The following is a 14244-nucleotide window of genomic DNA, read 5'->3' as shown; positions in this document are numbered from 1 at the left end:
CCTGCTCTATGGAATACAGTATGTATTTTATTTTCTCTATATATGTATATATACATGATGAAACTATCTCATCTTTGAAAGGTTGTGTAAAAATAAGCAAGATGAAATGATATGGGAATATTTCTATTCATAAGCAGTTTGTCATTGTGCTGACCAAGAAAATATCTAGAATGTCTTTAATTTCTCGACTGAGATAATCAATACTCAGTGGAAAAGGCACTTTGTGGCTTGTGGAGAGGCAGAGATCTCTGATGGGAGCAACACTTCCCGTTAGCACTGCCATTCTGATTTCTTGGATGGGTTTTTCTTTGATTTTTATGTGAATAGACAATCTAGTTAAATATGTCCTTAGTGTATTTTTGCTCTTTGATATTATCTTAATGATGTTGTTAGCATTTTGGGCTTTATTTAAGAGCCATCTATAGTAATCTAAATCAAGTACATATAGATGAACATTTTTTCTTTTTGAAATGGTGGGTTTTCAGTAGCATTTCAGGAGCTCTATGTAGTGATGGAATCTTAAAACTTCATACTCTAGTTTGCTGTTTGTTGTCCCACATAATCATTGTATCTATTGTTTTGTTTTTGTTTTTGTTTTTGGGCCACACTTGGCAGACCTCGGGTTACTCCTGGCTCTGCACTCAGAAATCACTCCTGGCAGGCTCAGGGGACCAAGTGGGATACTGGGGATTGAATCTGGGTTGTCAGCATGCGAGGCAAATGCCCTATCTGCTGTGCTAATGCTCAGGCCCCTATACCTACAGGTTGTTTCTTTGCTCTTTTTTTTTTTGGTTTTTGGTTTTTGGGTCACACCCGGTGATGCTCAGGGATTACTCCTGGCTGTCTGCTCAGAAATAGCTCCTGGCAGGCACGAGGGACCATATGGGACACCAGGATTCGAACCAACCACCTTTGGTCCTGGATCGGCTGCTTGCAAGGCAAACGCCGCTGTGCTATCTCTCTAGGCCCCCAGATTGTTTCTTTTGTTGTTAGTTTTTGGTTTTGGGGCCACACCTGTGACGCTCAGGGGTTACTTCTGGCTATGTGCTCAGAAATCGCTCCTGACTTGGGGGACCATATGGGACATTGGAGGATCAAACCATGGTCCATCCCATCCTAGGCTAGTACACGCAAGGCAAATGCCTTACCACTTGTGCCACCACTTTGGCCCTTTTTTTGTTAGTTTTTTTTTTGTTTTGGGTTCACATCCGGTGATGCTCAGGGGTTACTCCTGGCTATGCACTCAGAAATTGTTCCTGGCTTGGGGGACCATATGGAACGCTGGGGATCAAATCACGGTCTATCCTAGGTTAGTGCTCCGGCCCCATCCTATACACTACAGTTTTAAGTAATATTGGACTCTGCGAAAGCCTCAAATAATGTTTATTTACACCTGGCTGCTTTTTTTTTTTTTTGTGCCACATCAGGCCATACTGTTACTCTGCTCAGGGATAATTTCTGGAGTGCTTGTGGTACTGGGATATAACCAGATTGGCTCTGTGCAAGGCAAGCATTTGACCCACTGCACCATCTTTCTGGCCAGCGCCAACATTTGGGAGGGGGCATAAAATCAGCAACTTTGCAAGGAAATGTGCTATTGGAAATGACTTTAGAAGTTAACAGAATTGACTCTTCTGCTAATAAAGCTTTTTTTTTCCTCCCCATTTTTGATTTTGCTTTTGTGGTCACACCCTGCAATGTTCAGGATTCACTCCTGGCAGTGGTCAGGGGACCAATGGGTGGACTTCTAGCAAGTCAAGCATTTTACTTCCCTTACTATTTGTTCTGTCCCCCACACCACCCTTTAAACAAATATTTTTTGCATTTGGGCCACTTCCAGTGGTATTCAGAGCTTACTCTGCACTCAGGGATCACACATGGCAGGCTTGGGGGATTCTGGTATGCTGGAGATAGAATCTGGGTCAGCCATATGTAAGACAAGTACCTACCTTCTGTGCTACTGCTCCAGCCCCAAAGATTTTTTTAGAGTCGGATAGAAGAGGATTTTAGAATTATCTGAAATGGCCCTCTGGTGGCCATGTTGAAGTCTATCATGATGATAAGAAATCTTGGCATGTACTTCTGGGTCAGAGTTCAGATTGCTAATTCAACCTCTTTTTGGTGGTTGCTCTTATTTTCAAGAAATGAAACATGATTTCTGTGCTGATGTTGTAATTATTTGTTGAGAATAGAAGATCTGTTCCCTTAACTGTTAAGAGAATGCTGAAATTAATTGGTAAAGGAAGTATATTTTAAAAGGTGAATAAGACCTTTGTTTATTTCTGTTCCATTAGGAAGTTTGTTTCAGTATCTATAATGTCCAACTTTATGATAGTAAATTGTTGGTTCCTATTAGGGGGAGTTTTAGCCTTGGTAGAACATACAACGTTATAAGTTATGAAGGAAGAGATGATATGGTAGATCAGGTACTTCTTTTTTTTTTTTCTTGCTATACCTGTGGTATCTCAGGGCTTATTCCTGGCTCTACATTCAGGAATCACTCCTGGTAGGCTAGGGGCACCCATACAGGGTGCCAGGAATCGAACCGGTTTGGCCTCATGCAACGCAGGTACCGTATCCATTCCAGTTCCAAAATAATTCAATACATTTAGAAGAACAAGTTGTACAAAGAATTTTAGAAAACAGTCTTATTTTCTTAAATCTTTTGACAAGTAGAAAATTAGACTGATTAGTTGGCATATTCTTTTCTTGAGAATTGATGAAATCTGATTTAGTAGATTGCATGTTTTTTTTTTTTTTTTGCAACCTGGGACTAATTCATTTAAGAACCCAGGTAGGGAGGATAGATCGTGGACATATGTCATTTCACCAAGTAATGCACATACCACTGAGTTTGCAGATCGTATTTTCACCTCTCAGAAGTGAGAAGTTATGACTCAATAAAACTTCCTTAGTTTATTTTGCCAAAACTGTAAATAGAGGATGTTGAGCTAGCTGCCTAGGAACTTATTCCTGTAGAAATTGGTTTGTTATTGATTGAAGAACACTTGGTTAATTTTATTAAAACAAACATCTGAATTGTAAAGCTGGGTTAACTGGCTATGAGCATGTGCTCAAATGTTCGTGTTTGTGATTAGAGTATGGTCAAGGTAATACAGATTTTTGGGGAGAGACTTTATTTCTTTTTGGACCATACCCAGCGATGTTCAGAGGTTACTCCTGGCTCTGTTGGGTAGGGATCACTCCTGAAGGGTTTGGGCAACCATTTGGGATGTTAGGGATCAAACCCGGGTTAGCTGCATACAAGGCAAATAATCTACCTGCTGTACTGCTGCACTTGCCTCAGGACTGACTTTCATTTTGAATTCAGGACCTAAAGGTGCAAGAAAACCAGTTTTGCTTTTTAATTGCTCAGTTGAAAACCTCTTATATTACTTCTCTATCAAAAAAATAAAAGGAACTAAACGTTCTTTTGGTGGAATGTAATTGACTTGATTTCCTTGTGGCAAGATCTTGTTGAAAAGATTCTAAGCACAATTAAGATGTTTTATGGACTCATTAGCTCCAAATAGAGTTTGGTACAAAGTGGCTAGTGCTGAATTATATTCAGCTTAGTTAATACTTGTCTGCAAAGCTAAATATATGCTCTTCATTGTTTAATTTCTATATGCAGTTAAAAGTAGTCCTCGGAAACCTCGCGGGAGACCTAGAAGTGGCCCTGACCGAAGTCCAGCCCTCCTCTCAGATCCACCCGTGTTTCCCCCTCTAAGTAAAACAGAGACCAAATCTGGAGATAAAATTAAGAAGAAAGATTCCAAAAATTTAGAAAAGAAGCGAGGAAGACCACCCACCTTCCCTGGAGTCAAAATCAAAATCACACACGGCAAGGACATTTCAGAGTTACCCAAGGGGAGCAAAGAAGATAGCCTGAAAAAAATTAAACGGACCCCTTCTGCGACTTTCCAGCAAGCCACAAAGATTAAAAAATTAAGAGCAGGTAAACTGTCTCCTCTCAAGTCTAAGTTTAAGACAGGGAAACTTCAACTGGGAAGGAAGGGGGTGCAGATTGTCCGCAGGCGAGGAAGGCCGCCGTCCAACGAGAGGGCCAAGACGCCCCCAGATTTGCTCCTCAGCTCGGAGCTGGAGAAGGCCCAACGGGTCCGCAAGGACAAGGAGGGAAGCCCCCCACTCTCGAAGGAGGACAAGTCGGTGGTGAGACAGAGCCCGCGCCGTATCAAGCCGGTCAGGATCATTCCTTCCTCCAAACGGACAGATGCCACCATTGCCAAACAGCTCTTGCAGCGGGCCAAAAAGGGGGCCCAGAAGAAGATCGAGAAGGAAGCGGCCCAGTTGCAAGGGAGGAAGGTGAAGACGCAGGTGAAGAATATCAGGCAGTTCATCATGCCCGTGGTCAGCGCCATCTCCTCGCGCATCATCAAGACCCCCCGGCGCTTCATTGAGGATGAGGACTACGACCCACCCATCAAAATCGCCCGACTGGAGGCCACCCCCAACAGCAGGTTCAGCGCCACCTCCTGTGGCTCGTCTGAGAAGTCCAGCGCCACATCCCAGCACTCCTCCCAGATGTCCTCCGACTCGTCGCGCTCCAGCAGCCCCAGCGTCGATACCTCCATAGACTCCCAGGTCTCCGAGGAGATCCAGGGCCTGCCCGAGGAGCGCAGCGAGACCCCCGAAGTCCATCCTCCACTGCCCCTGCCCCTGCCCCAGTCCCCCGAGAACGAGAGCAGTGATCGCCGGAGCCGCAGGTATTCGGTGTCGGAGAGGAGTTTCGGGTCCAGAGCGGCCAAGAAGTTGCCCACGCTGCCCACTGTGCCCCCGCAGCCCAGCTCCTCCTCACCACCGCCACCCCTGCTCAGCCCCCCGCCGCCACCGCTGCAGCCAGCCTCCAGCCTCGCTGACCACACGCCCTGGCTCATGCCACCCACCATCCCGCTCGCTTCACCCTTCCTGCCCGCCTCGGCCGCACCCCTGCCAGGGAAGCGAAAATCGATCCTGCGAGAACCGACGTTCAAGTGGACTTCCTTAAAGCATTCGAGGTCGGAGCCACAGTACTTTTCCTCAGCCAAGTATGCCAAAGAAGGTCTGATTCGCAAACCAATATTCGATAACTTCCGACCCCCGCCGCTCACCCCCGAGGACGTGGGGTTCGCCCCTGGCTTCTCCCCAGCCGGGTCGGCCGCTTCGGCCCGGCTGTTCTCACCACTCCACTCGGGAACGCGCTTCGACCTGCACAAGCGGAGCCCTCTTCTGAGAGCCCCGAGGTTTACTCCAAGTGAGGCGCACTCCAGAATATTTGAATCTGTCACCTTGCCCAGTAATCGGGCTTCTGCCGGGACAACCTCCTCTGGGGTGTCCAGCAGGAAAAGGAAGCGGAAAGTGTTCAGTCCCATTCGATCTGAGCCCAGGTCTCCGTCTCACTCCATGAGGACAAGAAGTGGAAGGCTTAGCACTTCGGAGCTCTCGCCTCTCACCCCGCCATCGTCTGTCTCTTCCTCCTTAAGCATTTCTGTTAGTCCTCTTGCCACTAGTGCCTTAAACCCAACTTTTACTTTTCCTTCTCATTCCCTGACTCAGTCTGGGGAAACAACCGAGAAAAGCCAGAGAGCAAGGAAGCAGCCCGGCGCTCCGGCCGAGCCGTTTTCGTCCAGCAGCCCTTCGCCTCTTTTCCCTTGGTTTACTCCAGGCTCTCAGAGCGACCGAGGGAGAAATAAGGACAAGGCCCCCGAGGAGCTGTCCAAAGATCGAGACGCGGACAAGAGCGTGGAGAAGGACAAGAGTAGAGAGAGAGACCGGGAGAGAGAAAAAGAGAATAAACGCGAGTCCAGGAAAGAGAAAAGGAGGAAGGGAGCAGAGATTCAGAGTAGCACGGCTTTGTATTCCGTGGGTAGGGTTTCCAAAGAGAAGGTTGTGGGTGAAGATGTGGTCGCTTCGTCTTCTGCCCAAAAGGCAAGTGGGCGGAAGAAGTCTTCATCACTCGATTCTGGGACTGAAATTGCTTCTGTGACTCTTGGGGATTCGACAGCTGTCAAAACCAAAATCCTTATCAAAAAAGGGAGAGGAAATCTGGAAAAAACCAACCTGGACCTCGGCCCAACTGCCCCATCCCTGGAGAAGGAGAAAGCCCTCAGCCTTTCTGCTCCTTCATCTAGCACTGTTAAACATTCCACTTCCTCCATAGGCTCCATGTTGGCTCAGGCAGACAAGCTTCCAATGACTGACAAGAGGGTTGCCAGCCTCCTAAAAAAGGCCAAAGCCCAGCTGTGCAAAATTGAGAAGAGCAAGAGTCTTAAACAGACGGACCAGCCCAAAGCACAGGTACTCTTTGCCAATTTCTTTTTGAATATCCAGCGTTTTGAGCCCACACTCTGAAGTAAGCTGTTTCTTTGACACTGGTTTGTAGGAGTCAGGCAGTGTATGGTAGCTATGACAGTGGTCCTGTAAGGCTTGGCAGGGTTCTGATAGGGTGGAGGAACATTCCAAGTGGAGGAAATCAATGGGGGCAAGTTGGAAACTATAAAGCTTGTTTGAAGAGTTGGGCCAAGCCAGGTTGGTGTATCTAGAGATTGCTGAGGTGTCTCTACCTAGTGGAGTCTATGACTAAATTTTGTGGTCACGTTTTTTTATTTGACACGCATTGTACTTTCTTCCTCTATGGAGTGAGTGAGTAGAACAATAGATAGTAATTGCTTGTGAAAGGAAGTGAGGAAGAGAAATGTTGTAGAATTCAGTTAGTTAGTCTGATTACAGATAAGTTATTACAAAGGACAGTGCTTTGTGTACGTGTTGTTTGTGTTGTTTTTGTTTTATGGACGTGCACATCCCCAGCAGTATCAGGGCTTAGTCCTAAGCGGGACTCATATTTTAGTGCTGAGGTTTGAGGCTGAGTTAGTAGGGACAAGGCAAGTGCCCTTCCTATTTGCTGTGCTATCCCTCAGGCCTGCTTTTTAACAGAATGGTTTAGGTACTGCCTGTTTTTAGAGAAAACTTACTGGTCTTTTGATTATTTAAACTTTTAATAGTAGATGTATATTTATCACAATGTTCTCTTTCTGGTTAAGGTGGTCACAAAGTTCTTTTTATTTGTTTTTGGGCCATATCTGTTGGTGTTGTGGAAATGCTTTGTGGCTCTGCTCAGAGGTCAGTCCTGGCACCACTCTGGGCACCCTGAGGTGCCAGGATCAAACCTGAGCCTCATGTGTGCATAGGCTGCTGAGCTATCATTCATTCAGCCTAAAAACTTGTTTTTGTTGTTGTTGTTTTTACTTTTTTATTATTTTATTCAGGAGGAGAAGGGGTAGTTGGGATGCGTATTCAGGCTCAGGGATCACTCTTGTTGGACTCAAAGGACCATATGAGGTACAGGGGATCAAATTCTGGTCAGCTGTGTGCAAGGCAAGCACCCTACCTGTTATACTATCACTCTGGCCCAAAACCTGTTCGAAATGTTGTTTCACTTTGGGCCTTGTTTTTGTTCTGTAATGCTTTGGGGAAGGAGATGGTCTAACTTGATGTGGTGGAAGGATTTCTGATGCCATATTGCATGGTTTTGGTTATCCTCCTAGTGATAGTTGGAGTGATTCTAATTATAAGGCATTTTTGTTTGGAGTCTCATTACACTTCTGGTTATAGATTATTTCCTGCAACACTTCTCTGGCTTGAATAGACTTAACTTAGACTAAATTTGCTGTTGATTGTGATCTGTAGTTTGCATTTTGAGTAAAAAAAACCTGTAAAGTATTATCTTTGGAAATAGAAAGCTTAGTTGATTTGTTTGTTTTGGTAGCACTAAGGAGCAGCCTTTACTTTGGAATTGGGGGTTGCTCCCAGCAGTGCTGGGGGGGGCCCTTGCAGTGCAGGGGTGTCTATACTGGACCTTCTGTATGTAAAGCTCATGTGCTAACTCTTGGGGCCATCTCCCTAGCCTGATTCCCCTTTTTTTCTTTTTCTAATTTTTATTATAAGCCATCTTTTGGTGCCAGTTTTAGGCTATAATAGTTATTTGATTGTGTTATATATATATTACTTTGACAGCTGGGAATAACTAGAGTTATTTATGTTGATTCTCGTTTGTCATCACTTGGCCCCATTCAATTCACTTTTCAATCTGTCTGCTCATTGTTTGTTTTGGCTTTGCCTCATGTTCAGGGTCAAGAGAGCGATTCCTCGGAGACCTCTGTGCGAGGACCCCGGATTAAACATGTCTGCAGAAGAGCTGCCGTAGCCCTTGGCCGGAAACGCGCCGTGTTTCCTGACGACATGCCCACCCTGAGTGCCTTACCCTGGGAAGAGCGAGAGAAGATTCTGTCTTCCATGGGGAATGACGGTAGGCCAACAGCGGCCACATCCCAAGTCTTTGCTCACATACTCAGTTTGTTTGCAGGTTGTGTTGGTTGCACCCCATAATCTTCTCAGAGCTTTGTATGAGATGCTGGGTCCGCCAGAAAACAAAGGTCATAAGAAAATACACTGTGCATGAGTTTTATGGGAGGAGAGGCCTGAGAGGCAATGAGGGAACCAGGGCCAGAGGGCAAAGCATGCTCAATGCTGTGAGGGACCCCGGTGAAGGAAGAGCAGGAGAAATGGGGCTGTGTTGTCCCGTGTGTCCTAGGTGTGATTCCCAGGGAACTGATCTGTACCCCGATTTACAAGAGGTCAGTCTCTGGCTGGTGGTCTGGGAGGCTCATTCTGTGGGGCCAGACAGCATCATCCCTAAGGCCAGGGTATGGCTCATAATGCAGACAGCATTGGAAACCAACAGTTCATTTACTCAAATGACTTTACATTGTCTTGTTTTCTGTATTTGGAGTTTTGCTGGCATCATTACATGTTACAGGCATTTAAAAACATTGCAGCGGTTATATCTAAATCAACCCCTGAGCTCTGTGTCTCAATGTTTTCATGAATGCATCCTTGATCTCACGAATCATCTCCACATGCTGGTTGGAATGTATATGATAAATAAGTGGACTCTGAGACTCTCCCCCACTCCCCTATGGATGTTGCTTTCCCGAGTACTAACAGTGGGTTTCTCTTACAGACAAGTCATCCATTGCTGGCTCAGAAGAAGCTGAACCTCTTGCTCCCCCAATCAAACCAATTAAACCCGTCACCAGAAACAAGGCACCACAGGAACCTCCCGTGAAGAAGGGGCGGCGCTCCCGGCGGTGTGGGCAGTGTCCGGGCTGCCAGGTGCCTGAGGACTGTGGTGTTTGTACTAATTGCTTAGACAAACCCAAGTTTGGTGGCCGCAATATCAAGAAGCAGTGCTGCAAGTGAGTGGACATTTCCCCCCATCTCCCAGGCTGAAGCCTGCCCTACAGGTTGTGTGTTCCTGTGAGCCTTTGTGCTGCAGACCCATGTTCCAGATGGAGCCTGGTGCAGCTGAGTTGCCCTGTCCCCAGATGTGTGGCTTGAGTTGCATTTTGGGAGGGGGCTGGCTTTGGGCTCTGCTCAGTACAGAGAAGTGGTATCTCAGCTCTGGAGTTTGATGTAACTATTCAGCCCTTGAAACGGGTGAATGTGGCTGAAGCACTACCTTTGAGTTCATTTGAGTAGATTTAAATGTTGAAGGTCTGCAATCCGAGAGTAGCTCCAGATGGGGCTTCTAGCTACTGCTGAATGTGTCAATAGACTCCCCAGACTCTCCAGAAATGGTTCTCATCAGAGCCCTGGTCAGTAGAGTTGATTCCTGTGTCTCTTCCTAGCTCTTTGTCTCAGTGTTTTCGAGGCACATAGTTTTGATGACCTTGTCTTCCTTTTCAGTGTCCTTTTATAGGTAAATCTGTCATAGGTAAATTCTCAGACTATGTTTCAAATAGCTCAAGAGTTCCACAAAGATATTTGGGGGACTGAGTATCTCATATTCAACCTGGCATACAAATAAATACAGGATAAATAAATTCTATATTTATAGGATATTTATGAAGAAGGACTAAGTTACATAAAAACAGTCTATAAAACAAAACAGTTGGAAGGATTATGGAACCGTTTTTTCCAGGGGAGACAGTTGATTGTAGTTGGAGATAATGATAATGTGAGAGCGTCAGCCTGATTCCTGTCTTAGTTTCCGTAGTGGGGTGAAGAGAGCCAATTCACATACCAGTCTAAAGGTACTTGAGAGAGTGAAATTGTGCTACCTTTTGGGGCGTTGAATTGGATTCAAAGAAATTTTAAATCAAGTTTGAATCTCATCAAGTTGAGGCTTGAAATACATGTCAGCCTTAAGATAGACTTAAAACATTTTAGTGGCAATATATAGCATAGTTGCTAGGTAATTTTAGTGCATTTTTGTAGTCAGATATTAATAGTTAACCCATTCAGGGAGCAAGACTGATGCAACTAAAAGAATATCAACTGTTCATTCGGCCTGTTCTAGTCAGTATTGGTTATGAGAAATTTGAGATGTACTGAAGAACTAAAACTTTTTGTTTGTTTTTAGGCCACACCCAGTGAAGCTCAGGGGCTACTTCTAGCTATGTGCTCAGAAATTGCTCCTGGCTTGGGGAACCATATGGAACGCCGGGGGTTGAACTGCGGTCCATCCTAGTTCAGCCATGTGCAGGGCAAATGCCTTACCACTGCGCCACTGTCTGGCTCCAAAACTAAAATTTTGGGGGCCAGAACAATAGCACAGCATGTAGGGCATTTGCCTCCCACATGGCCAATCCAGGTTTGAATCTCAGCATCCCATTGTAGTCCCCTGAGCGTTTCAAGAGTAATAATTTCTGAGTGCATATCTAGGAGCAGTGCCTGAGCACCACAGGGAGTGGCCCTAAAGCAAGCAAGAAAGGAAGGGAGGGAGGGAGGGAAAGAAAGAAAAGGAAGGGAGGGAGGGAAGGAGAAATAAAACTTTGGATTTGTTTCTTTTAGCTCCAAAGATAGGTTAATTTGCCCAGTTGAGGACTCAAGGTTCTGATTTTAACTCGACTAACGAGCTGTCCTGTTTCAGTTGTCAGAATTAATCTGAATAAGGCCTCACTGATTCTTGCATATAAATCAGCTCTAATTTTGATTGCTTTGTTTCTAAATATAGTTTGTGGTATTCCTTGTTATCCTAGGATGAGGAAATGTCAGAATCTACAATGGATGCCTTCCAAAGCCTACCTTCAGAAGCAAGCAAAAGGTAGTGTTGTACAGATGCTTCTGGGTTTGTTTTTTCTTATTTTGGGGTCACACCAGTGTTGCTTAGGACTTACTCCTGGCTCTGGAATCACTCCTCCTTGCAGTGATGGGGGACCTTATGCAGTTCCAAGGATCCACTTGTAAGACAGGCTTTCTACCCACTGTACTATCTTCCTTGTCCTTTTAAAGTTGAAATGAAAAAATTTTTTTACCAGTTTCCTCTGACCTAATTTGTACTTTGTTTTTGTTTTTGTTTTTTTTCTTGGGGGGTGGGGGCCACACCCGTTTGCTCAGGGGTTACTCCTGGCTAAGCGCTCAGAAATTGCCCCTGGCTTGGGGGGACCATATGGGACGCCGGAGGATCGAACCTCAGTCCTTCCTTGGCTAGCACTTGCAAGGCAGACACCTTACCTGTAGCGCCACCTCACCGGCCCCACTTTTTTTTGAGCAGCTCTACCTGCTGTACTATAGCTCCAACTCCTGACCCACCTGCTTTGTACTTTTTGTTTTTTTTTATTTGTTTGTTTGTTTTACAGGTGGGGCTGGTGGGGTGCAGTTGTTGGGGCACACCTGGCAGTGCTCAATAGCTATTCCTGGCTCTGCTCAGGAGTGACCCTGGATGGTGCTTGGGATTAAACTGGGGTCAGCGGCATGCAAGGCAAGTGCATTAACTCCCTGTACTCTCTCTCCAGCCCCTATATACTCTTTATTTTATTTATTTATTTTGTACTTCTGTTTTAAATAAAAAAAATATCCAATTTGGGGCCAGAGAGATAGCATGGAGGTAAGGCGTTTGCCTTTGATGCAGAAGGTCATTGGTTCAAATCCTGGCGTCCCATATGTTCCCCTGTGCCTGCCAGGAGCAATTTTTGAGCATGGAGCCAGGAGTATCCCCTGAGCACTGCTGGGTGTGACCCCCCCCCAAAAAAAGAAATATCCAATTTGGGGCCGGAGTGATAGTATAGCAGGTAGGACATTTGCCTAGTACATGGCCAACCAGGGTTTGATTGCTAGTACCCCAGATTGTTCCCCAAACAATACCAGGAGTACCTGAGCACAGTCAGGAGTAAACCCTGAGCACTGCTGAGTGTGGCCCCCAAGCCAAAATTTAATAATAAAAAAATGTTGGGTTCAAGAATGCAACTTCATGGTAAAGCACTTGCCTTGCATCTGTGATGCCCTGAGTCTGATTCTCAACACTGCGGGCAGTGGGGAGGGTGGAGCGTTCAGGGAGATAACATTTTTCTTATTGATCAGGGAATTTGCCTTTTCCCCTAGCTGTGAAAAAGAAAGAGAAGAAGTCAAAGACCACTGAAAAGAAAGAGAGCAAAGAGAGCAGCAGTGTAGTGAAGAATGTAGCGGAATCTAGTCAGAAACCTACCCCCGCTGCCAGAGAGGATCCTGCCCCAAAGAAAAGCAATAGCGACCCTCCCCCGAGAAAGGTTGTGGAGGAAAAGAGTGATGACAACACCGTGTCGGCCCCAGCACCAGAAGCCAAACAGGCAACCACTCCTGCTTCCAGGAAGTCAAGTAAGCAGGTGTCACAGCCCGCATCAGCTCCCCCCGCCCAGCTGCCCAGCACAGCGCCCCCCAGGAAAGAGGCTCCGAAGCCAGCTCCCAGTGAGCCCAAGAAGAAGCAGCCGCCACCGCCTGACCCAGGTGAGCAGCGGGCAGGAAGCGTCACTGGGTGGGTGGGGGCAAGGAGAACAGTGAATGTCCCCAAATACATTTGGAGTTTTGGGTTCAAGAAAAATTTGGATTCATACAGAATGTCTTAACTATGAGACAAGACTATCAGCAAAACTATGAGCAAGACTTTGAGTTAAGTTGGAGATCTGGTCATAGTTTTCTATTTAATACCTAGAGTGTAACATTTTGTTTTTATTTCTTTTTTTTGGGGGGGGGGTTTTGGGTCACACCCGGCAGTGCTCAGGGGTTATTCCTGGCTCCAGGCTCAGAAATTGCTCCTGGCAGTTGTTTTTATTTCTAAGGCAGATGCCTCTTTCTTCACAGTCCATCACATTAGACCTAAAATTGTCATTGCTATTTAGTGTGGACTTCAAAGTTATTGGTGTCTGACTGTAAACTTGTTTTGAATTCTTTTAGGTCCAGAGCAAAGCAAGCAGAAAAAAGTGGCTCCCCGCCCAAGCATCCCTGTAAAACAAAAACCAAAAGAAAAGGTGAGGAGAGTGTTGTTTCTTTGCAGTTTATCAGGGATGTTCTGTTCTGTTGGAAATAGTGACATTTCCTTGACGTTTATGTGATTGAATAAATGTAACAGGAGTATCATAAAATCTGCCAGCATCAGGGGCCAGGGAGAAGTCTTAAAGAGTGGGAAGATTTGGGTTTAATCCCCAGCAGCATGTGGATTCCTGAGCATTGCAAGGAACAACCCTGAACTCAGAACTTAGCCCCAAGTACTGCAAGTACAATTTCAGGTTTTTGATATTTAACTGCTCTGCTTTGTCTTCTTCTAGTCTTTCTCTTCTTAAAGCCTTATTTGTCTGTGCTTATACTATAGGTTACTTGGCAGAATTGTTTTCTGCCCTCTTTTAGCAGTCTTTGTCAGTAATTATTACTTGGTCAATTCTGCTTTTTGTATTGTTATGGGGCCCCTTCTGGAAAGCCACCAGGACTACGACTTGTATTGAGGCTAGTGGTCAGGCATGTGGTGCTAGAGATGGAATCCAAGGCCTCGTGAGTACAAGATATATTTGCTACCACTTGAGCCACGTTTCAGACACCCTCTGTTTATATGCATTACATGGAAAGAGAAAATGTGTTTACTGTCTTTCCGGGTTACTAGAAAAGTTCATATGCATGTCCTAGCTGATGCTCTGAAGAACATCAGTAATGCTTAAAGGAGAAGCAATTGCCAGTTCATAGTAGAAAGGGGTTATGTTTGTGAATTTGAACTCAGTGATGATTCCAGAGCTAAGGAAATTTCTGTCAACATCACAGGCTAAGTAAACAATTGTGTGCTTGGCTGGGGGTCTAACTAATGTCATGAAACACTTGGCTTGCACATGGCCAGGCAAGGGAAAACTAGAGATTGTGCAGTGGTTTTTGGGCCCAGGTCATGGTTCCAAAGGGCTGGAGCACGTGCACATGCGTGTGTGTGTCCGTGTTTGTGTGTGTGTG

General features: G+C 45.6%; 1 protein-coding gene across 1 annotated transcript in view; it reads left to right on the top strand.

The window, feature by feature from the left end:
• Positions 1-14244, top strand: part of KMT2A (lysine methyltransferase 2A) — a 98653-nt gene that overhangs the window by 45025 nt on the left and 39384 nt on the right. Inside the window, exons 3-8 of the mRNA XM_049778393.1 lie at positions 3635-6297; positions 8128-8305; positions 9020-9254; positions 11040-11104; positions 12382-12762; positions 13210-13283. Of these exons, the coding sequence (XP_049634350.1) occupies positions 3635-6297; positions 8128-8305; positions 9020-9254; positions 11040-11104; positions 12382-12762; positions 13210-13283 (3596 nt within the window). The remainder of the gene's footprint in view (positions 1-3634; positions 6298-8127; positions 8306-9019; positions 9255-11039; positions 11105-12381; positions 12763-13209; positions 13284-14244) is intronic.

The sequence above is a fragment of the Suncus etruscus genome, chromosome 8, assembly GCF_024139225.1.
Source record: "Suncus etruscus isolate mSunEtr1 chromosome 8, mSunEtr1.pri.cur, whole genome shotgun sequence".
Lineage (NCBI taxonomy): Eukaryota > Metazoa > Chordata > Mammalia > Eulipotyphla > Soricidae > Suncus > Suncus etruscus.
This window is presented reverse-complemented; position numbering and strand designations above follow the sequence as displayed.